General features: G+C 43.0%; 2 protein-coding genes across 3 annotated transcripts in view; both read right to left on the bottom strand.

The window, feature by feature from the left end:
* Positions 1 to 26,886, bottom strand: part of tgm2b (transglutaminase 2b) — a 52,956-nt gene that overhangs the window by 4,678 nt on the left and 21,392 nt on the right. The window contains exons 2-11 of the mRNA XM_056266058.1: positions 24,845 to 24,887; positions 21,597 to 21,776; positions 18,822 to 19,040; positions 18,590 to 18,708; positions 17,220 to 17,348; positions 4,018 to 4,198; positions 2,626 to 2,764; positions 2,363 to 2,466; positions 901 to 1,140; positions 548 to 823 (exon numbers count right to left, since the gene is read on the bottom strand). Coding sequence (XP_056122033.1) covers positions 548 to 823; positions 901 to 1,140; positions 2,363 to 2,466; positions 2,626 to 2,764; positions 4,018 to 4,198; positions 17,220 to 17,348; positions 18,590 to 18,708; positions 18,822 to 19,040; positions 21,597 to 21,776; positions 24,845 to 24,848 — 1,591 coding nt within the window. The 5' untranslated portion in view covers positions 24,849 to 24,887. The remainder of the gene's footprint in view (positions 1 to 547; positions 824 to 900; positions 1,141 to 2,362; positions 2,467 to 2,625; positions 2,765 to 4,017; positions 4,199 to 17,219; positions 17,349 to 18,589; positions 18,709 to 18,821; positions 19,041 to 21,596; positions 21,777 to 24,844; positions 24,888 to 26,886) is intronic.
* The window catches only part of quo (quattro), a 71,214-nt gene continuing 70,731 nt past the window's right edge, over positions 26,404 to 26,886 (bottom strand). For both annotated transcript variants that reach the window (XM_056266056.1, XM_056266057.1), the window contains exon 23: positions 26,404 to 26,761. In XM_056266056.1, coding sequence (XP_056122031.1) covers positions 26,720 to 26,761 — 42 coding nt within the window. In that variant the 3' untranslated portion in view covers positions 26,404 to 26,719. The remainder of the gene's footprint in view (positions 26,762 to 26,886) is intronic.

The following is a 26,886-nucleotide window of genomic DNA, read 5'->3' as shown; positions in this document are numbered from 1 at the left end:
AATTACAATTTTAAATATATACTGTATAAATGTAAAAAAATATTACAAAAAATAGGCAACACTAAATTTTACAGTATCCTTGTGTATGTAGTTACTATAGTAATAACTATAATAACATGAAACTAACCCTAATCCAAACCCTATTGTAAGTGCATGTAGTTAATTATTATTACTCAGTACTTAAATGTATAATTACACTGTAACACGGACACCTCAAAATAGTGTAAACAAAAAATATTGTTATTACTACTAATACTAATAACAATAAAACAAAAAAAAAATCGAATTTATTGAATATTGGATAACTATCTATTTAAAATAACCTTTTATTAAAAATAGCCGTTCCTTCTGTTCTACAAAAGCCATAAGCCACTCCAAGCCATGCATTACAATCACTTTACCAAGACTGTAAATGCTTGGCCAATGCATTGCTAATGCACTTAATTGAGGCAAGAGTTTTCATCAGATATCTGTGCACATTAGATGCATTTGGCTTTGCATTCTGAGTCACACACACACAATCCACACATCAGTAATGAAAGCGCACCTCCTCCAGGAGCCAGTTCCACGTTGAGCAGGTCTTTAAAGCCACACTCTCGGCCCACCACTCCGTTATAAGACACGGCACGCGACGCAAACACCAGACGGCACTTCTTATCCTCCTCGGTGTTATTCGTCACTATTGCGAACACGTCAAAGTCGCAGCCCTTCCTGATCCCCGTGGACAGCTTGATGCTGATGTGAAGCCCAGTGTTCGCTTGCTGCTGTTGAAGCTTGTTCTGGTGGTTTGCTTTCTCAAAAACCTGCCTCTCCTCCTCAGAGCCTGGAAGAGGTTGTTGCAAAATAAATCTCTTTATTTTGCGATATTGAAAGGAAGTGCGCTTGTCTGTTTATTCCTACCTTCGGGGTATTTGTACAGGTGTGTGATGTCTTCTCTCTCATCTCGGCCTACGCTCTTGGTGCTGATCTTCTGTCCCACTTTTTGGTCATTCACGATTTTTCTTGTGTTCCCATCTTTATACTTCAGATAGTGCACTAAGTCTGCGTTCACCTCTGCGAACACAAACGAAGCGTCGTATTTGAAGGTGAGCTCCCCCTCTTTTATGGCCCGCACAGGAACCGGCCCGCAGCAGAACACGCCTGAGAGAACACAGATTTCAGATGATGCTCAATCTGTTCATTACATAAAGCAATCGTGTCTCTTCACAAGACTAGGATTAATCTATCGGTCTGTCTGTCTGTCTGTCTGTCTGTCTGTCTGTCTGTCTGTCTGTCTGTCTGTCTATCTATCTATCTATCTATCTATCTATCGTTCTATCGTTCTATCGTTCTATCTATCATTCTAGATAGATAGTTTTTTGTTGTTCTATACTTGTTGATACAGTATAAAAAAAGATTTGGTTTCCTGGACTTTCAATGGAGGGACAGAATCCTCTCAGGTTTAATTAAAAATGTTTTAATTTAAGTTTTAAAGATTTAAAGGCTTATGAGTTTGGAATGACATGAGGGTGAGTAAATGATGACACTGTTAAAAAAAAGAAGTTTTTTGTTACCCAATATTTTTGTCTTGTTTTCCAGTACAAATATCTAAACATTCTTAAATCAAGATATATTTACTTAAGAAGCAAAATGACATGAAATATTACGTTTTGTTTCCTGAAATTCGAAATATCTGCCATTGGGGTAAGAAAAATAATCTCGTTTTCACTTTGAATGAAGTTTGAGTAATTTTTCTTACTCCACTGACAGATATTTTTTCTTGTTTTAAAGTCCCTGTGAACCGGAAGTTGCAAACGACTTTTCTCCAGTGTTGTGACGTATTTCCGAGAGAAACGGAATACTAAATGAGGCAAAATAGTGGGCGTGGCTTTTTTCCAACTAGCACCTGATTGGATCTAGAAAAGTAGGTGTTTTCATTCAGCCTGTCTACTGTCAGTTGGAGGGGCGTGGTTACGGATGTTAAGCAGACACCCAAACCGTCAAACCTACGTCATCAGGGAAGGTCCTCCAATGCAGAGGGGAGGGGAAATTTCAGATTTTGATGAAAGATTATGAAGCCAAAAAATATTTTTGTGTGGATTGACTTGCATGGATGAATTGTTCACCACAAAACGATCAATTTAGGCAAACAAAGTAAGTATGGTCAATTTTGAATTCATGGGGACTTTAAGCATAAACGCACTTCAGTCATTTTTCATCTCAAAGTAAATGTATCTTGTTTTAAGTGTGTTTAGATATTTGTACAAAAAAATAAAATAAAATAAAATTCCAGTGCAGAATGTTCATTTTTGGTGAACTATCTCTTTAAGTTTGAGAATGTTTGATTTCCTGTTTGACAGGAAGTAGAGAGGCGTCTACACACCTTCACTTTTCTCCTGTGGCGTCGGGTCGCTCGCCTGCCAGCCGTCAAATCCTGGTGGGAGATCGGGTCGGGTCATCCAACACTCAACCCAGCAGTGGTAGTTCCTACAGCAGAAAAAATGTTTTAAAAATGTTTTGAAGTGTCCAAATATGTGCTTTTTAACCTAATTTTTGAGGTTTTATATTTATAAACTGTAGATTTTGATTGACAAATCCCGTTCTGCGTGAGTTATTTTTATAAAAGTGTTTTAAAAGAAGTCCTACCATATCATATCTCTGGTGCTGCCGCTGTCTATTTCACCTTTCTCGTTGACGTAACGCTCGATCACGAGGTTGCTGTTGGTATCATGGGCGGAATAGTAGTTTGTGACCACCCTGCATGGGATTCCCAGAGCGCGAGACACTGAGGACAAACACAAGAACCTGCTTCATCTGTCTGCATTCCTCTGTTCCTCATTTCTCTCGTTTTACACAGTACAATGCACTGGTTCTCAACTGGTTTTCCTTTAGACATTGACTGGAGGCCTGATGCTGAACCAAAACAGTTTATTGTACAAAACTGAAACAAAATAGTGAATGGCACAGGCCCAACAACATGCAAAATTATTAATGTTACACTTTTGATACAGTGAATTTATGCATTTAAGTGCTGAGTAATATTAATTAACTACATTTACTTACTATAGGGTTAGGTTTATGATTAGATTTAGGTTTAGCTTAGAGTTAGTTGCATGTAATTATGCATAATTTATAGTAATTATTATTACTATAGAAACCACTGTATATGTAACGTGTAACAAAGTGCATGTTACCCTTATTACCATGCCAGAATAGGAACATTTACACTTTTGCAAATGCATAAGGAAACAGTGATTTACCATCCAAACACTGGGTCAAATACTGTATTATACTAATTACCGTTTTAGTGAAAACTGTCTTTTTTTTGTCATTTGGTAATATGGTTACAAATATGAACAGATTAACTTGCCATTCATACAATTTTACCCTTCCACTTTTGAGGCTAAGATATTTCTGGTACTTTTGCAGGAATCTACGGAGCGCCTAAAGGGACATGGTGAAGGAAAAAAATATGAGATGGGGAGAAATGCTTCTATGATGCAAAGTTTCTCAGGGGAAAGCAGACATATTGTGAGCATTTTGCGTTCTCCAGAGAAACTTTGCGTTCACTTGTATAATGTCTGCATTCCCCTGAGAAACTTTAAGTTTGCTCGTAAAAACTTTGATCAAATTACTGATCAAAGTTTCTCGGGGGAACAAACATTTTGCGAGAAAACTAATTTTCTTAAGGGAAAGAATGTTTTTTGAAAAGACAAAATATTTTTTTCCTTCACCATACGATGTTTTATTAACAAAGTTCGGCAGGAGCACGTACAGATAATCTACCCAGTAAGTGCGAGAAGAGGCTTTGATACAGATCCCACTTACCTCTATTCCATCACAGTTTGCCAGCATCTCGATAATCCCTATCCCAGCCAGGGCCAAATTCAGAGCTTGGAGCCATCACGTCAAATACGAATTTTTTATACTATATCTGATTATATGTAAGTGTGAACTTGTGAAGTCACTTTAGGGGCTCCATAGGTTACAGTGGGTAACCAACTGAGTAGCACTAAATCATCGAATATAGTTTAATACCTGTACAGGCGACGGCTGCAAAGACCCAGCACTGTCCAAATTTCACCCCCATACAGGAGGTTTTGTCCCACATCCTCAGGATCTGAACGCTTCCCCTCCAGGACATGGGACTCACGCCTCCGTCAAACGTGTTTTTCCAGCAGCCCTCCAGGACCCCATCGTCCCTGTCATTACTGTTAATCTGGGGAGGAGAATCATCCAAATCCTTCCACTGTCTTGTAACTTACAGAAAATCACTTGAAATGGATGAATGTGAATCATAATTTTATCATGGAAAAACATTTATAATTTTGTTCCAGTAACTAGTGAGCTGCCTACCTAGACATCTGATGATGCAAACGTTGATGATATAATTACACTGCATTATAAAATATATAGTTTTGGCCAAATTCCAATCATTAGAATCATTCTAATATGCGGATTTGCTGCTCAAGAAACATTTCAATGTTGAAACATCAATGCTGAAAACGTCTCAGGTTACGTATGTAACCCTGGTTCCCTGATAGGGAACGAGACGCTGCGTTTGAGACGCGGTGGGAACGCTCTGCGTGATTGCGTCATGAAGCACGTGTAAAATCAGTCCAATGGAAGCCCGATAAGTCATAGGTGACGTCATAGACCAGGAAACTATAAAGCACCCCTGAAAACAGACCGCGACAGCTTCTGAAAAGTCTGAAGCAAGTCGATCAGGGCATGCAGGAAGTATGGCAGACGAACGCAGCGTCTCGTTCCCTATGAGGGAACCAGGGTTACATACGTAACCTGAGACGTTCCCTTTCAAGGGAACTCGAGCTGCGTTTGAGACGCGGTGGGAACCCCATACCCACTACGCCATAGTGACAAATGCCCGTTCTGTGTGAAGTCCTAGGCGCACACTAAGAAGAAAGCAACCTAGCCCCAGGTGTGGAGAGGTCAAGGTCATAAAACCTAACAAATGTATGCGGAGAGGACCATCCTGCCGCATTACAAATATCAGGAAGGGAAACACCCGAAATTAAGGCCGTAGAGGCCGCCATACTCCTTGTAGAATGGGCCCGTACAGCCATAGGTGAAGGCTGACCGGCCGCTTCATAAGCCAATGATATAGCCTCGACTATCCATTTGCTCATCACCTGTTTAGATGCAGGGCACCCTCTCCTGAGTGACCCAAAGCAGACAAATAATTGTTCAGACTTTCGCCACAGGGCAGCCCTGTGAACGTAGGCATCTAATGCCCGAACTGGACATAACAGGTTCAGTGGTTCCTGATCTGGGGTATTAAAAGGTGGAGGATAAAAGGCCTGCAGCACTATTGGGCCCCCAACATTAACTGGGACCTTAGGAATATAACCCGGTCTAGGGTAGAGAAATGCCTTCACCATACCAGGTGCAAATTCCAAACATGTAGCAACCGACAGGGCATGCAAATCTGCCAAATCTCTTGATAGACGAAATAGCAAGGAGAAATAAAGTTTAGAGTGAGGAATTCCTCTGAAACCTTTTCAATGGGCTCGAAAGGAGCCAAAGCCAGACCCTCAAGTACAATGGCCAAATCCCAAGCCGGTGCTCTAGAGTGCAGTGCAGGTCTCAACCTCAGTGTACCACGGAGAAAACGAGTAATAAGAGGATCTCTCCCGATAGAAGTACCCCCCCGAGGGGTGTGGTAGGCAGATATAGCCGCCACGTAAACCTCTAGGGTAGAAGGAGATGACCTAGCAGAGAAACGGTCTTGCAAGAAATCAAGAAATGAAAGCGTAGCGTAAGTTCCGCCAGGAAGACTCAATTGTTACGTCATGTATTACCTTCTCATCTATCCAATCGCGTCTAATACTTGCGGTATAAAAGACCGGTACTTACACGTGTTTGAGTTCGCAGATGCTGACGCTTCCATTGATGCTCTCGTTCAGTCGCCAGCCAACATGTTTCAGGACACGCATATTGTTTACAATTATCGACATCCGACGATGTCCCGCTCTACCTCCTGCTGCACGTCGAGGTTCCCGCGTTCAGTCTCGCATCTCCCCGTGGGCACAGCGGTCTTCGGAGAGTATTGATCAGCCAAGGCTTCATGAGAAGTGCTGCTCCTTAGACTGGTGCCATTTATCCCGCAGATCACCGATCCACCGACATAAATGAACAACTATGCAAATCACGAGACAATCTCTCACTGGTTCAAGTTCAAACTCCACTTCCAAGGCTTTCAAGTAGTTTTCAATTATTTTTTTATTTTTTTGGTAGGCGCTTCCAGCAGCCACTGTTAATGTGTCTCCTCTACAAGATTAAACTTCATTCAGGTAAGTATTTCTCCGTCGCTTCCTACACGGCTGAGTTGAAATTGGCGTCCACGATGACGTGGCGTGATCTGATTATTACGGCTGATCTGCACTGCAGACTGCAGAGGGGCCAGATAGCTCGCCTCAATGCTCGTAGCAAGCCTAAGCAAGTTTCGCGTTACCGATATTCCACAGTTCTATGGTTATTTAATTATATCAGCTTGTCAATATTACGCTCAGTTTACAAATACCCACTAACAACTGTCTTGATTATAAATCTAATAAGCTTAAGAGTGCTTAAGAGCTTTATGCATATGCAATATCACGGGTCGCGCTCTTCATAACGTTGCTCACTCACCACAGTTCGGTTGCGTGTGTATATAAATAAAGAAAAATAAAATAAAACCAGAGCTAAAGAGCACGTTGTCAATGGCTGTATGCATATACTGCAGTGGACTAGAATGGCAGTAATTTGCATATCACTAGTGTAATAGTAATTTCACAAACAAATATTTCACCTATTAGGCTATTTTAAATTCATAAAGTCACTTTATACTTCAAATTAGATCTATAACATTGGAAATGTGTATAATCGATGTAATACTCAACTTTCTGGTGGCTACTTAATCTACTGATATGTGTTTATAGGAGTCATTTATATGAGGGGTATTTTCACATTAATGTACAGATAAATGCAGACTAAAGGATCAAGGAGTTGTGAGGCGCCGGTCAAAGTTACACATACTTGGCCAAAAAACTGCTAACTCAACAGTCATATTAGTATTATATATCAGATTAATCAGTGAAGGAGACTCAACTGTGTGATTTACATGTCTATGCACCATTTATTCAAGTTTCTCAACTGTTGTGGCCAGCGTCTTCCAGCCATGAATGGGGTTATTTCTGCAAAGAGCAACTTGGGAGCCATGGCAGACATTTGCTGCACACCTGAAAATAAATAAATAAAATTCCATGCTCAAGAGTCAACAGATCAATTATCACTTAGATTCCTATGGCACATCCTGATCAAGGCTCGCTGTTCCGTTCTTGTATACAATCATGAAAATTGAAATTTAATATTCCTTCCATTCATAGTTTGCTCGCAGGCATTCAAATTCAAGTATTTAATCCTAATTTTTCAAGTCTGTTCCCCGTACCTTCTCTTTGTTTGCTTAAGGCATAATAAACCTCTGGATATGTATGGGTATGCAGGGTTTTGCCCAGAATGCCTCAAAGATAATTGAGTAGTAATGGTCATTTCGAGGGTGAGTAAGCATATTGTTTTGTCTCCACATTTGGATGTGTTAGGGCTGCTGCTTCCGGCACAGGGATCGGAGTTTCAACAGCTCGTTTGCAGCTTTTGATTACCTATCACCGACATTTTAACTTTCACTTGTTCAATCGGAATCGCATAAGATGGAGCCTCAAGAAGCGTCGACATAGTCAACATTCCAGATGGTCGTCGATGGATTATGTAGCTCATGTGTAGTTATCTCTAGTCACCGGTTAGGTTATTCTGTCTTGATATTCTATATATCATGTCCATGTCTGGCAGGATCAATTAAATTTAGGCCGTGATGCACTTACCCAGGAGGAATGTCACTAGCTCCTTCCAGCGCTGTTGTATTCTTTAAAAAGCAATTCTCAAATGAATTCTTCCACTGTTTGAACTTTGAGTGTTTAACCTTGCAGATGTTGGTTATGCTTAAAACCGCAGCATTACACTCCAAGTCAGAAAGCAAAATCCACTCAACCCCTTTTGATTACCTCTGTCTGCAGTGGTCTCTTTCTTATTGTTATTCAGATTATAGCTGTCTGTTACAGCGTTCATGGCTCATGCATCCAGAGGATTCACTCCAGGTGCTAAATACTCCCATGGTCTTTTCTAATTCCTTCTAAGAATGACTATAAAGGCTTTGCATTTATCAATTTATAAATTGGGATTAAATTCTGTCCCTTCTCATCTATGATCAATTTCTATTTATCATAACTAACGGAGGACTACTCTTTAACCTGGTTCAGGATTCGTCAGTTCTGTCCTCAATAGCTGCAGTCTAACTCCCTCCCAGTATACTGGTCATCCCTTCAGGATCTGGGAAGCCACTACAGCAGCTGATCGTGGCATTCCACTTCAGCTATTAAGATCCTGGGCAGATTGTCTTCCTCTGCATTAGAGTTAAATAAGACCCGATCTAAAGATCATTCTCGAAGCTCAGCAAGCATTGCAGTAACGATTCAGGTAAATTCCTATGCAATTACTGGTGGTGGTGTATGCTTTATCTATCTGGTGATAGTCTCAGCTTGAATAATTCGCTTCGCGCCATCGCCGGCTATACGGTCCTTAGGGGGCCTGCTTTGCGCAGCCTAGTGGCTTTTCTATGCACGTTCAGTTTATGCGCGGCTCTAGCAGCCTAGTGGCTCAGCAAACCTTGTCTATGTGGCTCAGCGTGGCCTCGTTTTTATGTGGCTAAGTGTGGCCTTGCCTATGTGGCTCAGCGCGGCCTCGTCTCTGTGTGGCTCAGCGCGGCCTCGTCTCTGTGTGGCTCAGCGTGGCCTCATCTCTGTGGGGCTCAGCGCGGCCTCGTCTCTGTGGGGCTCAGCGCGGCCTCGTCTCTGTGGGGCTCAGCGCGGCCTCGTCTCTGTGGGGCTCAGCGCGGCCTCGTCTCTGTGTGGCTCAGCGCGGCCTCGTCTCTGTGGGGCTCTGCGCGGCCTCGTCTCTGTGGGGCTCAGCGCGGCCTCGTCTCTGTGGGGCTCAGCGCGGCCTCATCTCTGTGGGGCTCAGCGCGGCCTCGTCTCTGTGGGGCTCAGCGCGGCCTCGTCTCTGTGGGGCTCAGCGTGGCCTTGTCTATGTGGCTCAGCGTGGCCTCGTCTATGTGGCTCAGCGTGGCCTCGTTTTTATGTGGCTCAGCGTGGCCTCGTCTATGTGGCTCAGCGTGGCCTCGTCTCTGTGGCTCAGCGTGGCCTCGTTTTTATGTGGCTCAGCGTGGCATCGTCTCTGTGGCTCAGCGTGGCCTCGTTTTTATGTGGCTCAGCGTGGCCTTGTCTATGTGGCTCAGCGTGGCCTCGTCTCTGTGGGGCTCAGCGCGGCCTCGTTTTATGTGGCTCAGCGTGGCCTCGTCTATGTGGCTCAGCGTGGCCTTGTCTATGTGGCTCAGCGTGGCCTCGTCTCTGTGGCTCAGCGTGGCCTTGTTTTTATGTCGCTCAGCGTGGCCTTGTCTATGTGGCTCAGCGTTGCCTCGTCTCTGTGGCTCAGCGTGGCCTCGTTTTATGTGGCTCAGCGCGGCCTTGTCTATGTGGCTCAGCGCGGCCTTGTCTATGTGGCTCAGCGCGGCCTCGTCTCTGTGGGGCTCAGCGCGGCCTCGTTTTATGTTGCTCAGCGTGGCCTCGTCTATGTGGCTCAGCGTGGCCTTGTCTATGTGGCTCAGCGTGGCCTCGTCTCTGTGGCTCAGCGTGGCCTTGTTTTTATGTGGCTCAGCGTGGCCTTGTCTATGTGGCTCAGCGTGGCCTCGTCTCTGTGGCTCAGCGTGGCCTCGTTTTATGTGGCTCAGCGCGCCCTTGTCTATGTGGCTCAGCGCGGCCTCGTCTCTGTGGGGCTCAGCGCGGCCTCGTTTTACGTGGCTCAGCGTGGCCTCGTCTATGTGGCTCAGCGTGGCCTTGTCTATGTGGCTCAGCGTGGCCTCGTCTCTGTGGCTCAGCGTGGCCTCGTTTTTATGTGGCTTAGCGTGGCCTTGTCTATGTGGCTCAGCGTGGCCTCGTCTCTGTGGCTCAGCGTGGCCTCGTTTTTATGTGGCTCAGCGTGGCCTTGTCTATGTGGCTCAGCGTGGTCTTGTCTATGTGGCTCAGCGTGGCCTTGTCTATGTGGCTCAGCGTGGCCTTGTCTATGTGGCTCAGCGTGGCCTTGTCTATGTGGCTCAGCGTGGCCTCGTCTCTGTGGCTCAGCGTGGCCTCGTTTTTATGTGGCTCAGCGTGGCCTTGTCTATGTGGCTCAGCGTGACCTCGTCTCTGTGGCTCAGCGTGGCCTCGTTTTTATGTGGCTCAGTGTGGCCTCGTTTTTATGTGGCTCAGCGTGGCCTTGTCTATGTGGCTCAGCGTGGCCTTGTCTCTGTGGCTCAGCGTGGCCTCGTCTCTGTGGCTCAGCGTGGCCTCGTTTTTATGTGGCTCATCGTGGCCTCGTCTATGTGGCTTAGCGTGGCCTCGTCTATGTGGCTCAGCGTGGCCTCGTCTATGTGGCTCAGCGTGGCCTCGTTTTTATGTGGCTCAGTGTGGCCTTGTTTTTATGTGGCTTAGCGTGGCCTTGTCTATGTGGCTCAGCGTGGCCTCGTCTCTGTGGCTCAGCGTGGCCTCGTTTTTATGTGGCTCAGCGTGGCCTTGTCTATGTGGCTCAGCGTGGTCTTGTCTATGTGGCTCAGCGTGGCCTTGTCTATGTGGCTCAGCGTGGCCTTGTCTATGTGGCTCAGGGTGGCCTTGTCTATGTGGCTCAGCGTGGCCTCGTCTCTGTGGCTCAGCGTGGCCTCGTTTTTATGTGGCTCAGCGTGGCCTTGTCTATGTGGCTCAGCGTGACCTCGTCTCTGTGGCTCAGCGTGGCCTCGTTTTTATGTGGCTCAGTGTGGCCTCGTTTTTATGTGGCTCAGCGTGGCCTTGTCTATGTGGCTCAGCGTGGCCTTGTCTCTGTGGCTCAGCGTGGCCTCGTCTCTGTGGCTCAGCGTGGCCTCGTTTTTATGTGGCTCATCGTGGCCTCGTCTATGTGGCTTAGCGTGGCCTCGTCTATGTGGCTCAGCGTGGCCTCGTCTATGTGGCTCAGCGTGGCCTCGTCTTTATGTGGCTCAGCGTGGCCTTGTCTATGTGGCTCAGCGTGGCCTCGTCTATGTGGCTCAGCGTGGCCTTGTCAATATGGCTCAGTGTGGCCTCGTTTTTTGTGGCTCAGCGCGGCCTCGTCTATGTGTGGCTCAGCGCGGCCTTGTCTCTGTGGCTCAGCGCGGCCTCGTCTATGTGTAGGTCAGCGCGGCCTTGTCTCTGCGTGGCTCAGCGCAGCCTTGTCTCCGCGTGGCCTCGTCTCTGCGTGGCTCATCGCGGCCTCTTCTCAGTGCGGCACAGCTTTTAAAATAAATCAATAAATAAAGCGTCAGCAAATGCGTAAATATACGTAGTATAATATCCTATTATCCATGGAATTTGATACATCCATGTCTACCAGCTGTTTGCTAACTCTTTCTCTCTCTTCTATTCTAGGACTACATAACATATGGCTGGTGGGTATACTTTTTCTTTTACGTTCTTTGGGGGTGGGCTTCGTCCAGTGGAATTATCTTCCACCTATTTTTGGGGGTCGGCTGCGCCCCTGCCTTCGTCTTCAGGCAGGAAATGCAGAGTCCGGACCCTCGGATTGCGAGCTATGGACGGGGCCTACGCCAAAGAACTTAATTGCATATACTGTATGGCTTGCTGGGCTGTTAATAAAATGCATCATTGTACAGTATCTTATCTCCCGAGTCTTTCTGGTAGAAATGAAAGCGTAGCGTAAGTTCCGCCAGGAAGACTCAATTGTTACGTCATGTATTACCTTCTCATCTATCCAATCGCGTCTAATACTTGCGGTATAAAAGACCGGTACTTACACGTGTTTGAGTTCGCAGATGCTGACGCTTCTATTGACCTCCATCCTCCCCACCACCTCCAAGATGGTTCCTTCCCTTCCAACCTCCCCACCACCACCAGGATGGTCCCTTCCTATACCTCCCGGGGGGTCGGCTGCGCCCCTGCCTTCGTCTTCAGGCAGGAAATGCAGAGTCCGGACCCTCGGATTGCGAGCTATGGACGGGGCCTACGCCAAAGAACTTTATTGCATATACTGTATGGCTTGCTGGGTTGTTAATAAAATGCATCATTGTACAGTATCTTATCTCCCGAGTCTTTCTGGTAGAACTGAACCAACAGGGCAGTTAACAGGATCTAAATGACGTTCACCACACCAGGTGGAGAATAATTTCCATTTCAATGCATATAGTTTTCTCGTGGAAGGAGCTCTGGATTGGAGAATGGTCTCAACGACCTCAGTCGAGAGACCGGATTTTATGGCCGGGCCCCCTCAGAGGCCGAGCCCACAGTATCCAAACTCCAAATGAGGGTGAACTCCCAGGAGCAAAGATATCGGGAAATGCGTACCGGTGTAGCGTCAATAGGGTTGGGTACCGAAACTCGGTGCCAATAGGGAACCGGTTCCGACGTAAACGGTAGTAACCAGACCGAATAAGAACGACAATTTCGGTGCCTGACTTAATTAGGCACACACACACACACGCACTCTTCTGTCTCGCATGTGCGCTCTTGCTCGCAAGGTTTGGCTGCATTTCACGTGTAAAATTACGCGTCAAAACGCCCTCTGGGTGTGCCGATAGTCTGAATCCCATATAGAATCAAGCCAATTCATTGGCTAATGGCGCGGGCGCCGCCTCGACGCACTTATGTCGTCATATTATGTTGGCGCGCGCGCGCCATCTGCTCCTCAGATTTCTCTGCCTAAAAAGGAAGCTGGTCGGAGCTTGGCAGCGTCTCGTTCCCTATTGAGAGAACATAGGTTACACAAGTAACCAGAGATGTTCTCTTTCATAGGTTCACTCAACGCTGCGTAGCTAAGAAGCAGTGGATTTGTATTTGTAGGCTGCTGTATCATGTGCCGTTTGAACTGACGCACTACAGCGATCTGTCACATTTCAAAGAGCCAAAACGTTATTTATTGTGTGAATCTCGTAAAAATATTGACAGAATCTGACAGCTGTGGATTTGTTCCATATCAAAAGTAACCTTCTCTGTCCTGTCTGTCGGTGTCCTCTTTGTCCGCGATTTTTCTTTGCGTGAGAAAATGGATGTGTGGCGTGAGAGCGTGTGAAAAGGGTCAATTGTGTGAGTCTCACGGTCAATGCGTGAGAGTTGGCAGCTCTGCCTGCTAGTAATCTCTATTAATCTCCAGTATTATTACATTGTTTGATACAATATTGTTTTATTTGATATTATGTAAATGTGTAAAATGTAATGTACATTTTTTTTTTTTATATTGGTTTTATTATTACCATATGTTACTTGTATTTATATTGTTTAAATATTTAAGTTAATATTGTGTCCAGTTTGGCCCTGTAAATAAAAGGGTATTATTTTTTGATAAAGTGTGTGCGGTTTCGTTTTCTTAAGTACCGTTTCAAGAACCGTTTAAGCACCGGAACCGTTTAAAAAATACCGAGTAGGTACTGGTATCGGATAAAACCCAACCGATACCCAACCCTAAGCGTCAACCACACCTAATACATCACATCCAGTCCAAGCGGAGCTGGATGTGTGAGGGAGAACCAAATAGAGCAAAGCGTTGTACAAACGATGTGAAAGGTCGACTTGACTTTAGTTGACCAAAGTTCTCCCTAAGAAGCTCCACCACCTCGGGGTGAAGACTCCAATCCCTGGGCCTCAGCCCCTGCCTCAACAGGATATCTGCTCTGATATACGAGACCATCAGTGTGTTGTCCACCATTCGCCGAGCGACCACTCATGATCGCCCCCCACTTGTGAGGGAAGCATCCATCGATAGCAAAATGCGTCGACAAGAAGCCCCCAACACTGGGCCTGAACCAAGGTTCTTCCACATGACCGAGGCACGAAGGCATAGCCGCGTGACCTTGATCATGCGAAAACATATTTCCCCTCGGAGAAAACCCCTTGGTCCCGAGCCACCACTGCAGGGGTCTCATGTGCAGAAGGCCAAAAGTAATTACGTTGGACACAGCTGCCATGAGACCCACCAGTCTGAAACTGTTTCACAGTGAGTGACTGGCCTAAATATACCCCAATACGGCTGTGAGAATCGCTACACCTAGAAAAGTGGTCCTCAGAGCACACTCTTCTTGGCGTTGAGAGGCAACCCCAACATCCTTAATGAGACAGAACGACATCTCGATGCCGAACTGCCATAAACTCAGATTGAGCTAGGATCAACCAATCATTGATGTAGTATAATACGCGAATGCCCTGGAGTCTCAGAAGAGCCAGAGCTGCATCCACGCATACTGTAAAGGTGTGGGGTAATAAACCTAGGCCGAATGGAAGAACCCAATAATGGTGTGCTTCGCCCCCGAAAGCAAACCTCGGGAACCTCCCTCATCCTCTTTCGGAAACAATGAAGTAATGGCTGTCTGCTGGGAGGAGGAACCCCTTCTACAGCTCCTTTTGCAGAAGTGACAGTACTTCCTGCTCCATAACCAAAGCCTGCTCGGGGTCCACCAATGAGAGGAGGACCCCTAGAAATCTGGGCGAACGAGAACCGAACTGAATTCTGAAACCCTTTTCTATAGTGTGCAGGACCCACTGAGAAATATGTGGCAGTAGTTTCCACGCTGCCAGAAATTTACTAGGGGAACCAGTCTCTCAAGACTGGCCTCTGGATTTGTTTGAACAGTCACTACGGCGCCCTGAAGCGGCGAACGGGCAGGGAACAACCGAACTGACCATTCTATGACCCTCCTCGGAGGATCGTATGGGGATGCTGACACCTCGGTGCCCTGAACGGCGAACCGGCAGGGAACAACCGAACTGGCAGCGCTGCAACCCTCCTCAGAGAGTTGCACCCCAGAGGGCGCAGACGAAAAACGATTTCTCAAAACCGTCCCTTGGTTGAACAGTCACTACGGTGCCCTGAAGCGGCGAACCGGCAGGGAACAACCGAACTGACCGCTCTACGATCCTCCTCGGAGGATCGTATGGGGACGCTGACACCTCGGTGCCCTGAACGGCGAACCGGCAGGGAACAACCCAACTGGCAGCGCTGCGACCCTCCTCAGAGAGTCGCACCCCAGAGGTCGCCGAGGAGAAACGATTTCTCAAAACCGTCTCTGCCCCGGAGGAGCCCTCAGAAGCCTGATAGCCTCGTTTTTTGCGACAGGACTTCTTGTCTAAGCTTTATTAGAGATGATGACAGTCCTCAGATCTTGCCTACCTCTAACTAGCTTAGTTCCTACGACCCTCCTCGGAGGATCGTTGAAAAAAGCAGGCACTTCGGCGCCCTGAAACGGCGAACCGGCAGGGAAACCGAACTGACTGCTCTTCTTTTTTCTTATTTGAAGGCTCGTTTGGGGACACTTGACACCTTGGTGCCCTGAAACGGCGAACCGGCAGGGAAACCGAACTGGCAGTGCTGCGACCCTCCTCAGAGAGTCGCACCCCAAAGGGCGCTGAGGAGAAACGATTTCTCAAAACCGTCCCTACCCCAGAGGGGACCACCCCTTAGAAGCCTGATCGCCTCGGCGTAAGGGCTTCTTCTTTGTCAAAGCTATTTTAGAGATAAAACAGTCCTCAGATCTTGCATGTCTCTAACTGGCTAGACTGCGACCGCCACCCAGGTACCCCTCAATTGCGGAGGAGCCCGAATGGCGACGCTCTGTTTTGCACTTTGTGCTGAGAGGAGCTCAATAGGCCGAGACTGCTCCTGCCCTGCAGTCTCAGGAACATTAGATTGGTGAGGAAGAAACCTCTGGAACGCCGCTGAATGGTTTATTTCTTAGTTTTCTTGAAAGCGGAGCGTCCAGAAGAACAGACATAATTATATCTTTATTTTCCTTTATCTTTATATCAGAAAAAACTTAGATATATATCACTCTGCGGCCACCAGCAGGAAACAACCGAACTGGCAGCGCTGCGACCCTCCTCAGAGAGTCGCCCCTCACATTCATCCATGTCCTTATATACTTTACCCACCAACGCTGCCTAATAAAAAATTATTCATTATTTAAGATGGCTGGTGGGTAACGTCGGGGTTAATAACGATGACGCCGACTCGGGAGAGAGAAAGCTCGCAAGCGTCTCTTTAACCCGAGGCACTGTCATACTATGATACTTAATACCCAAACATTACTATTTAGACATCTGGGGATTAAACACATAAAATACAAACCGGTTTATTCCACGATCTCGACACCTCAGTGTGGAGATAGGGAAAAAACCGCAGTCCCCGACGAGGAGGCAGAGATACAGAGTTTTCCTGTTTTAAGATAGTTCATCTAACAAACTCTTCTTTATTTTCAATCTCATAATGTTCAGCTGGCCAGTAAACATCTAACTGGCAACAGTTAGATAAAACCTCCTTTTTTTTTTAAAAGCTCCTCTTTATTCAGCAGAGTTATGAGCTGACTTATTTATTCACTGAAAACTCAAACATCTGCCTTTTTCTTAAGATTTGTATTTGTTTTGTTCTCTTTCTTTTTGAACAAAACACTAACGATACCAATTCCTCGGAACTGGAAATCGCAGCACACTAGATCTGGCATGTGAAAGCTGAGAAAGGGCGGAGCCCGTCCCAACCCCCGCTGTCAGATCCGTTTGCGAACCCCGAAATGCGAGCCGTCTCCGTGCCTCGGCAACAGAGAGACCCGCGCGGGGAACGCAAACCGAACCGTCCTCCTCGAAGAACGCCCGGCGGGAGCGGAGCGTCCTCACGGACAGCTTCTCGCAATGCTCACAGTCAGCTCCCTCGAGAACTGACTGTTGGCATGCTCCACTCCCAAACAGCAACAAAAAGCTGATGTGTGTCCCCACCCGTGATGTAACGAGGGCAGGGAACAACACAACGTCTATAATCTTGCTTGCTCGCCATAATGATAGATAGAGATATATATTGGGCTTGACAAACAACAATAAATAGACAAGGACAGAATCACAGAGAGCGCTTGCTGAAGACAACAGAAGCTGTCGCGGTCTGTTTTCAGGCGTGCTTTATAGTTTCCTGGTCTATGACGTCACCTATGACGTATCGGGCTTCCATTGGACTGATTTTACACGTGCTTCATGACGCAATCACGCAGAGCGTTCCCACCGCGTCTCAAACGCAGCTCGAGTTCCCTTGAAAGGGAACTACAGATCCCCTAAAGGGACATGGTGATGAATTATTATTTGTTTATGTTTATGTGTACTGACCATAGCACTGAGCACTCGTGTGACATAGATGACGTTTCGGCGCCCAGAACAGTCCTTCCCAGGGTTCCTTTTGTGTTTGGGGTTCATGTCCAGGATTCTTAAACAAGTGTCCAGTATGCCCTTCTCGAACTATAGGACAAAACGCAACAGAGACACAATTAAAACATGTGCAAATAATGCACTCTTGAACACTTCGCTTCACTAAAACAGGTACTTTTTTCCCTAAAATGCCCATAGAAAAAATAAATAAAATGAAATCCAGCGAGCAATTAAGATTAAATGGCAAGGCACATTCTGAAACTCCTGCTTCCAGATGTTTGGCCTGAGGAAAAGACATCCGTAATCGCGCATGTTTCCGCTAGATTTTCAGAAGAGATTTCAACAATGTCTTAGACTTCTGCATTAAAAAAAACCAGAGATCTCAACATTAACATTTCCCAACATTTCTCAATGTGTTCTTTCAATGATCCACATGAATTAATGTGCCATATTTTTACAATGCAAAAAAAATATATTCATCTTTACAAAAACAGGCTTTATTTTCTTTATGCTTTTTAATTTTTTTTGGGTGATTTGGATTATCGTTAGCTAAAACTTTTTATGTTAAGTTACGTTAATTGAAATATAAATGAATGTTAACAGAAATACAATTAGAGAGGCACTTCAAGAGAGTCCGCACACTCCACCAAAGACAAGAGACGTCAAAAAAGCGAGATAAAATCAATGATTTTACTGAAAAATATGGCAAACGTCTCGATCACATGTGACCTTTATCAATGCCAAGCGTACATTGATAAATTACGATGTTCAATTTAATTAATTCAAATAAGCTAAAGTAACATGATTTTAAAAAAAATTTTACAACTTAATTTCATTTTGTTCAATCAACCTAATATATTTAAAAACTAAAGTTTACTTAATTCATTTGTGTGAAAACTACATGAATCATTTGTGTTAACCGTGGATCTGTAGTTCCCAGCATGCTTAGCAAGGGACTGCATTAGGAGAGTCAATTTAGGGATAAAAGTGTTATTTTATGTTTTTCAGTAAATAGAAAGATGTTGGTAGTTAATGTTAGAGTTTAATGTTCAGTTGTGTTAGAACCTTATAGGACTTTCTGTAATGTTTTTGAGATTTTGTGGTTACCATTATGCAGAAGAGTGGTGACTGAGTTTCGGCATGGGCTTAAACACTTAGACCAACATAAGTAATATTTATTGTTGCAATGTGAAAAGTGGTTTTAAATTAATTGAACACAAGTATTTCACTGTCATTGGAGTCAAGGTAGATAAAATGTCGTGTGTTAGACGGTCTTTAGAGCTCATTTAGGAAGTGAGATCATGAACATGTGTAATCGTGCATGTTGGTACCTGTCCAAAGTCCCAGGCTAACGGGACGGGGTAATCGGCATCGCCCCTGAAGATGATGCCATCCTGGGCCAAAACGTACTCCGCCAGTTTCTCCTCGCTGTCCATGTACACCACATCTCCTGTGAGTCAGATCATGGGTTGAGCACGCAGAGATCTTACTCATCTTTTAACATTAGGAACAGGATATCTGTGTCTATAACCGTAAGGCGTGTGTGCATCTGTGTGTACTCACTCGGACACCAGGGATTGAACAACAGGATGAACTCAAACTGGATGCGCTCATCTAGCGTCAGGACGTATCGGCCGATGGGAGCGTCGGGCGCGGGACACACACTCAGACACACGGTGTCTGCAGGAGGACTGGTCACCGCAGCGCTCCAACACGAGCTGTCGATCTCAGCACTGAGACCGAACACGGCCCTGGTCCCGTACTGCTCCACCGGCTGAGGGCCTACACCATCACACACACATTACTGACTGACCAATCTTTACAGAACTTCCAACACAGGCTCATTGGGAAAATGTTCATTTGAACTTTCTATTCATCAAAGAATCCTAAAAAAAATCAAATGTATCACGGTTTCCACAATAATATGAAGCAGCACAACTGTTTTTAACATTGATAATAATCAAAAATGCAGCAAATCATCATATTAGAGTGATTTCTGAAGGATCATGTGACACTGAAGACTGGAGTAATGATGCTGAAAATTCAGCTTTGATCACAGGAATAAAGTACATTTTAACAAAATATTCAACATAGAAAACATTGATTTTAAATTGTAATAATATTTCATAATACAACAAGCTCAGAGGCACAAAATCATCTATTTGATGGGGAATCCCAGCTAACAAAAATATGTTCTATGAATATTTTGCTAACATTTATATTAAGTTATGAAAACGTTATATCTGATTGTTCTCTGAATATTGCTTATGTAAACATTAAGGAAATATTCCATTCTTCTAACATTTTGGGAACGTTACTTTTAAATGTTCTGAAACAAGTAGTAAGATTTAAAAATGTTAGACGAACCTCCAAACTAAAACATTTCAGAAAAAAAAGTTTCATGAATGATGTATTATGTTTTTGTGCTAATATTTAGAATTAAAGACCAGATAACTTTGAACGAATGTTCTATTAACGTTACTGGAAGAATATTTGAGAGAATCTTGTTCTGAGAACGTTTTACTTTTAGCTGGGATCTTAAAAGTATCCTGTGAAAATGCGTCTGCTATAATGTTGTCGCTTTATAAAATGTTGTTTTGCGGCAGGACAAACTTTCCACATTCAGCGTGAAGGAGTCCGTCCGCAGTGTTTGAACTGAGCTCATTCACATTGTTCTTCACAGATACAGTCAGCGCTTTGAACGAGAATAGATCTCAATGTTCACCAAAATCCCCTTTCTTTGTATCCTAAAGGCAGTCAGGAATGTGTCTAGAGCTGCGGCATCGGTCTCTGAATCTCACATCTCGCTGAGTCTTTGACCCTGCGTTTAAAGGGCACACACTGGAATTCATGTGCTCAGACTTGGAAGTATTCCACGTAAGCCCTCCTCGCTCTCTATTTCCCGTCAGTACAACAGTGTCACTTAAACAACGGTGAGGAAAGAACTGGAGACACCCAGTTTGTCTGGGTGTAAGAAAACAATTAATGCTTGTCTGATGACAAATGTTTTTTGTGAAATATTGTGGTATTTGTTCTAAATGATTTATCCGTGCAAATCATTATTGTTTTAATAATCTTGAATCAGAATATCTTACCCGAATATCTCGCAGCATCTCTTCTCTGATGACGAGGGCGGGGCTATAACCTGTCACTCACATGAGATCAGCCAATAGCAAACCACAACCAATCAATTCCTCACAGACACAATCAAGCCCCGCCCACATTTGTTCTTGTTCCAGAAGCGATTCACTCGGATATACGTCACAATAGAGAAGAAAAGACGAGCGCAACTTCTGTTTCATGCCGACTATCACATCAATCTGAAACTTTTTCAAAACCAGTCACAACCGTGACAAGTGACATGAAACGGTGCATTCTGATTGGTTTCTGCTGTATCATGATGGATAGCCCCGCCCACTCTGAAATCTTCCCCTGTACACTAAAAAAATAATCTTCTGATTGGCTGACTGTGTCATAGTTCTGAACAGACAGACAGACACATTACTTGTCACTGTCACACCTGGTTTAGAGGTGTCACTGCATGCAAAATGCACTTATTAGAACTAGATTTTTATATATACATTGGCTCATGCAACTAAGAAAGACAAAAAGAGTTTTCTGAATGTTCACTACGAATAGTTTTGGTAGGTAGGTAGGAAGGTTAACTTTATTGTTCCCAAGGGGAAATTTTGCTTGGGCACAGTGCAGAGTTGCTTCATAAACAAAAATAAAAACATCACAACAGTTTGTTTGTACTTGTATTAGTTTGTACTTGACACTAATGATAACTTACGATATCTCGTCACAAATTCCATTAAACAAGCCAGAAGGTCTCGTTTTCTTGACATTAGAGTTATCTGAGTCTGAGCAGAGTTTTTCCTGTCGGTTACACACTGCTGTCCCAGTAATGTTATCTCTTGTTCCAGCACCTCCTCTCAGCTCTAACATCACAGAGTATATTACATGGAAAAGTCCAACAAGATCCCTGACAGTGTTAACCTTCATCCTCAACATCAACCTCTTGATCTGTAATAAAGAACTTGATCTCTTTGGAAAATAAAACAGTTGAACAATTGCTTCTGAAATAATTCCTTCCTACATAATACAATATGGGGAAGTGGAGATAGGGAAGAGTGGATTATTATGACAAACAACAATTTCATAAACATTGGTGGCTTACAAAGATGATATAAGTCCTCCCTGGTACTAACAAACGTGGTTACTGGTCAGTCACTGATGTTTTTTTTTCAAACCTGACCTCAAAAAACCACTCTAAATTCCTCGGCCTCTGTAAACACACACACACACACACACACCTGAGCCGTTGCGCCACATTACCTGTCTCTGCAGTGATGTGCATCTGACTGGATCCAGGCTGGTAAGAGCCAGAGTTCAGATACAGGCTAACGGTGAAGGCTTGTCCTCGCCGTACGATCAGCCGATCCGTGCCGTTCAGCTCCGTGTGGTGGTCCGTGTTATTGAACTTACACGCCAGATCCCAGGTGCCGATGTCTAGAGCTGGATGAACAGAGGATCGAGATCTATACAGCTCTCCATGCACGAACATGACCACACACATCAAGCTTTATCGATAAAAAAACTATCATTATACAAGTTTATACGACAATCCTCCAATCCAATCTGATGTTTGCTCAAGACAAACTGTCCGTCTGTGTATTAGTGTTGTGGATTTTACAGTGACTCTTCTTGCATGTTAAATCGTTTTGCCAGTAAGTAGAGATAAGATACTGTACTGCATTTATCCATGAGTCTCAATCGTTCAACAGCTTAATTCAAAACACTTCATTCAGGAAAGAAACAAGCGACTGTTATTATGACTAAGTCATTGAATCATTCATTCAACCGATTCATTCAAAAACGCTGATTCATTGAATGAAACAAATGACTTGAATTATATATCCTTTTGTATAGGTGAAATAACCGAAATGATGCAGCTCTAGTTGACAACCCCATCTGGCTGACAAAACCCCATCTAACCCTTATTTATAGCGACACATTTCACCATCCAATCAATTCCCAATGGATTAAACTAAGACTCATCCTACATGCCTCTTTAAATATCCAGATTTACTATGACCTATCAAATTACAGAAGTAAAAGGGGCTGTGAAAAGCATATATATATATATTAGCACTCTCATAATGCATGGCACTCCAAGGTTCTTCTAAAAATACAAACCTTGACGCCTGGTTTCTGCACTCATTAGTGACCAGATTTAGAGCAAACTGCTTGACCTCCTGCTGACCATCATTTATGAGTACCATCCATAGCCTTTAGGAGACAAGAGCTTAAATTCCCTATTAGCTCTGTTTACATTCTGCACATACTTGAAGAAGGCGAGGCTTGACCGCATTAAAGGTGAAGTTAAGGGGGAAAACACACTGGGGAAAAAAGGAATTTCACTTACTTTCCCTGCTGTAAAAGACACAATAAGTGTGTCAGTTGTAAGCAAACGAATAAAAAAGCACAACAATCAAGCCATGATTCAGTGTATCTGGGAACCTCTTGTCTAATGTGAAGTTTTTGCACAATGCACAGATCCAGGATCACACTGACATGAAGTGCTGGATCTGTTGTGTGTGTGTTTCAGGTCTGCATGAATGTTTCTAATAAGAGCATCTGGTGAAGAATGCACAGCTCATGTGAAGCATGTTGATGTTTAACAGATGCGTCTTCAAGGACACTTGACTGAGACATGTCTGAACTCACTGACCTCTGACTCTCAGTTCAGATCACCTCAATTTATCATTTCTCATTCATCCTTTCCTTATGCTTTTTTTTTTTTACATTTTAATTACTTGAAATTTTTATTTATAATTAATATATTGGTAAAACTTTACAATAAGGTTCATTAGTTAACATGAAGTAATAGTGAACTGCACTTATATAGCATTTCTTTGTTAATGTTAATTTCAGCATTTACTAATACTTTATTAAAATCTTGTTAACATTAGTTAATGCAATGTGAACTAACATGAACAAACAATGAACAGCTGGATTTGTATTAACTAACGTTAACAAAGATGAACAAATACAGTAACAAATGTATTGCTCATGCATATAACTAACGTTAACTAATGAACCTTATTATAATGTCATTAAACAGTGTTTTATTTGTGCCCTGAAGTGTTTTGGGGTGTAAACTGTAATACAACAAATATTGTAATAATGAGATGGAATTTCTGCAATGACATCATTATAATACCTACAAAATTGTGATTGATCTTTATTAAACATCTGGGTTAAGTGATATTAATGTAGTAAAGTTTGGGGAGTCTTTGTCTATCTATCTGAAAGTAGACAAAGAGGAAGGTTCACAAAGACTCATGGGAATGCGGATCAAGTTTCTCTCTTTAGTACGTTGTAAACCAACCCTGCGGTGAGAAAATTAGTCTCAGGCCAGATAGAAAGTGTGTGTGTGTGTGTGTGTGTTTAATGGGGAATGTGCGCAGTGGGGTGTTCTCTGTTTTCTCTCAGTAAACCTTCTGTCGTAATCTTTAATCCTGGTCTAAAGAGATGCCGCCTCCATCAGTGTGTGTGTGTGTGTGTGTGTGTGTCATTGCTGGCTTACACGCCTCTGTTTAGCTTTCAGACTGATGCTGGTGATATGCTGAGTGTATGTAGACTGAACTGTCTGCCAGGATAAACTATAGCGAGCCTCAAAAACATCTGTCTGCATTTAAACGAACAAGTGACCGGATGAATAGCAGAACAACAAACAAGTGAAAGAAGATTTTAAGTAGGTGAGATAAATAATGAGTCTTTGACTCTCCTCCCTTATGAAATTCTTTGCGGTACTTTTCCATTTATGGTTGGGTCACTGGTGTACTATTTTAATCATTGGTAAATATTTTTAGTGGAGTGCATGTAAACAGCTGTCTGTAGATCTTAAGACATCATGTTTGCTCGTCCTACAGAACCTCATTCACTGCAACGTTTACATACTGTGGAAACTACAGTACACAGCAAACAGGAAAATAGACACCACACCCGCCACTCATGACATGCCATTTAAAACCCCAAAACTGTGAAAATAATCACTGTTCACACAGAGCAGAGATGCTTAAATGAACATCTCAGCTTCCTTAGGGGTGATGAAGAACAACAGTCAATAAAACTGCTAGAAAATGAACATTCGCAACCAATATGGTATGAAAAGACTGCAAATAAATACAGTAGTTGCTGTAAACAATCAACATGTGATTGACCCATCATGGAGCGTGCAAACACACACACTAAATTAATGAATAAATGAATGAGAATTAATGAAAGTAGGACACATGCACTCCATGTAAACATCAGGTAACCTAAAATGGTGGTAACATCAAATTTACTGGCTTATTTAAATATATTATTTAAGATTACATAATTATTTTGCATTAGCCTACGTTAGGTTGCACTAAGGCCAGATCATAAATAAATAAATTCATATTGGCAACTGCTGCACAAGTTAACTTTTTATAGTGTTATGCAAAACAGATTTAAAACAAAATATAAAACAAAAATGACTTCATTCATAGAATCTTAAAGTTTATAAACATGAATAGAGTGTGAAACGCACTTACCCATGTTGTTAATACTGTAATGTAGGCTGATATTCTGTGATCCAGCGGTGTGTGTGTGTTCAGTCAGTGACAGTCACTGTGTGCGCGCTCTCAGACTCATGCGCGTCTTTATTGTCCGGCGGCACGAAGCGTCAGAGGGTCACGCCCACGCGCGTGCAAGAGCTCGCGGACAGTAACACACCTGAAGCCTACAGTCCAGCTCAAGCATTCTGTATTAACCTCACTATTTTATCGTTTTTAAATAATATTATATTTCAACTTTAATCAAAATCACAAGTTAATCATTTTTTTCCTGCTTTGGTTAGAGTGGATGTTCGTTTTGTAATTTCTCCTGCTGCTACAATGAAAAACTTACAAAGTAAATCGGATTCATTAAAAATTATTTCAGGTGTTTCTTCTACTATAAAGCATGCTATTATCAACATAATAAAGGACATTTTTGTAACTGACTTTGATGTATTCCTCCTATATTTACCTACTTAAATGCACATTGCCCACCGTCTTCCTAAAGCTTTTTTTTTTTTTTTTTAAATCCCTTTAACTAACAAAAGCCAGTCCTGTAATAATAGTTGCAGAATAACATCCTCAAGGAAGTGACATGGTTTTGGTGGGCAAGCAGCAGCACACACATCAGTAAGAAGTAAGGAATGTGAAATCTTGATATCAAACGACAGACAGACAGGTCAATTCTGGCAAATTTCTGCTGTGGTTTTCACAGGATATTTTGCAATAGAGTTGCTCTGTTTTTCTATGTGATCACTTTCATTCAAAGTTAACAGAATAAGTTTGATTCTTTTTGCTACTTGGTGTATCCAAACAGTCATTGGTTGTGATGATGATTTTCTTCATTCATATTTTCTTATGCATATGATTTTTTTCTCTTTATTAAAGGAATATTTCACGTAAAATTTCAAATTCTGTCATCATTTACTCACCCTTGAGTTGTTTCAAACCTGTATGAATGCTGAACACAAAAGAAAATATTTTTGAAGAATGTAGTAGTAGAAGTATTTTTTTCCTACTATGCGCTCCATCAACTGTCTGGTTACGACATTCTTCAAAATATCTTCTTTTGTGTTCAGCAGAAGAAAGAAATTCATACAGGTTTAAAACAACTTAAAAGGGTGAGATGATAACAGAATTTTCATTTTTAAGTGAACTATTCCTTTAATTACATGCATATAACCTCCATCATATTTTTAAGTATTTAGTTCACTTATGTTTATCCTTTATTCTATCTGATTGATATCCACTTGTATTCATTTGTTCATATAATTTAAGAGATATATCTTAGTTACCTGTGCTTTTGTTAGAAATTGGACGCATTCCAGCTACTGCTTGTGTAACACTGACACTGACAATTGGTAGCTCGAGGCAAATGCTTGTAAGATGTAAGATATGGTATTTTAGAAAATGCTTGCTTTGCTGTCTTTGCTCTAAAAGTGTCAAAACCACAACATGTCTGTCTATTTCTGCAGCGCGTGTCACATAAACTGGATGCATCACTTTCTTATTATAAAACAATTCATTTAGAATCATTCCACTGAGAGCCATTCATATTATTTCATGAAGACCAGACATTTATTTTATCAAAGCACTTTTCTTTAAAGATTACACATCTTTTTTTGTTTTATTGCCTCTCCAACAAAGCTAATTTGAAACAGAAAAATGAGTAAAAAATAAAAAAAACAGTAAAACACAGGTTTGTAGGTTTAACCATTACGAGTTAGTTGAATTAACCAATGTTACTCAGTCCCACCAAAATAAATAAATAAAAATAAACTTTAATTTAGAGTTCCACAGGATTGATAGTGTTCCATATATAATGCATGATACGGTAAAATGCATGATTACAGCATAAACATACATGATGGGCTATACTTCAGTGGACTTTCCTATGATGCTTGTCTCTTGAACCTGTGAAGAACAAAGAGGAAATTAAAATATTAATAACCAGAATAATCCAAATCTCAACACAGCTGAAAAATATCTATTCGCAATGCTGATGTTTCAGAAATAACAGTAAAGCAGATGAATATTGT

Source organism: Rhinichthys klamathensis, unplaced genomic scaffold (genome assembly GCF_029890125.1).
Source record: "Rhinichthys klamathensis goyatoka isolate OS25496 unplaced genomic scaffold, OSU_Roscu_1.1 h1tg000244l_1, whole genome shotgun sequence".
In the NCBI taxonomy this organism is placed as follows: domain Eukaryota; kingdom Metazoa; phylum Chordata; class Actinopteri; order Cypriniformes; family Leuciscidae; genus Rhinichthys; species Rhinichthys klamathensis.
The sequence above is the reverse complement of the archived record's forward strand: the minus strand, read 5'-3'. Positions and strand labels throughout refer to the sequence as shown.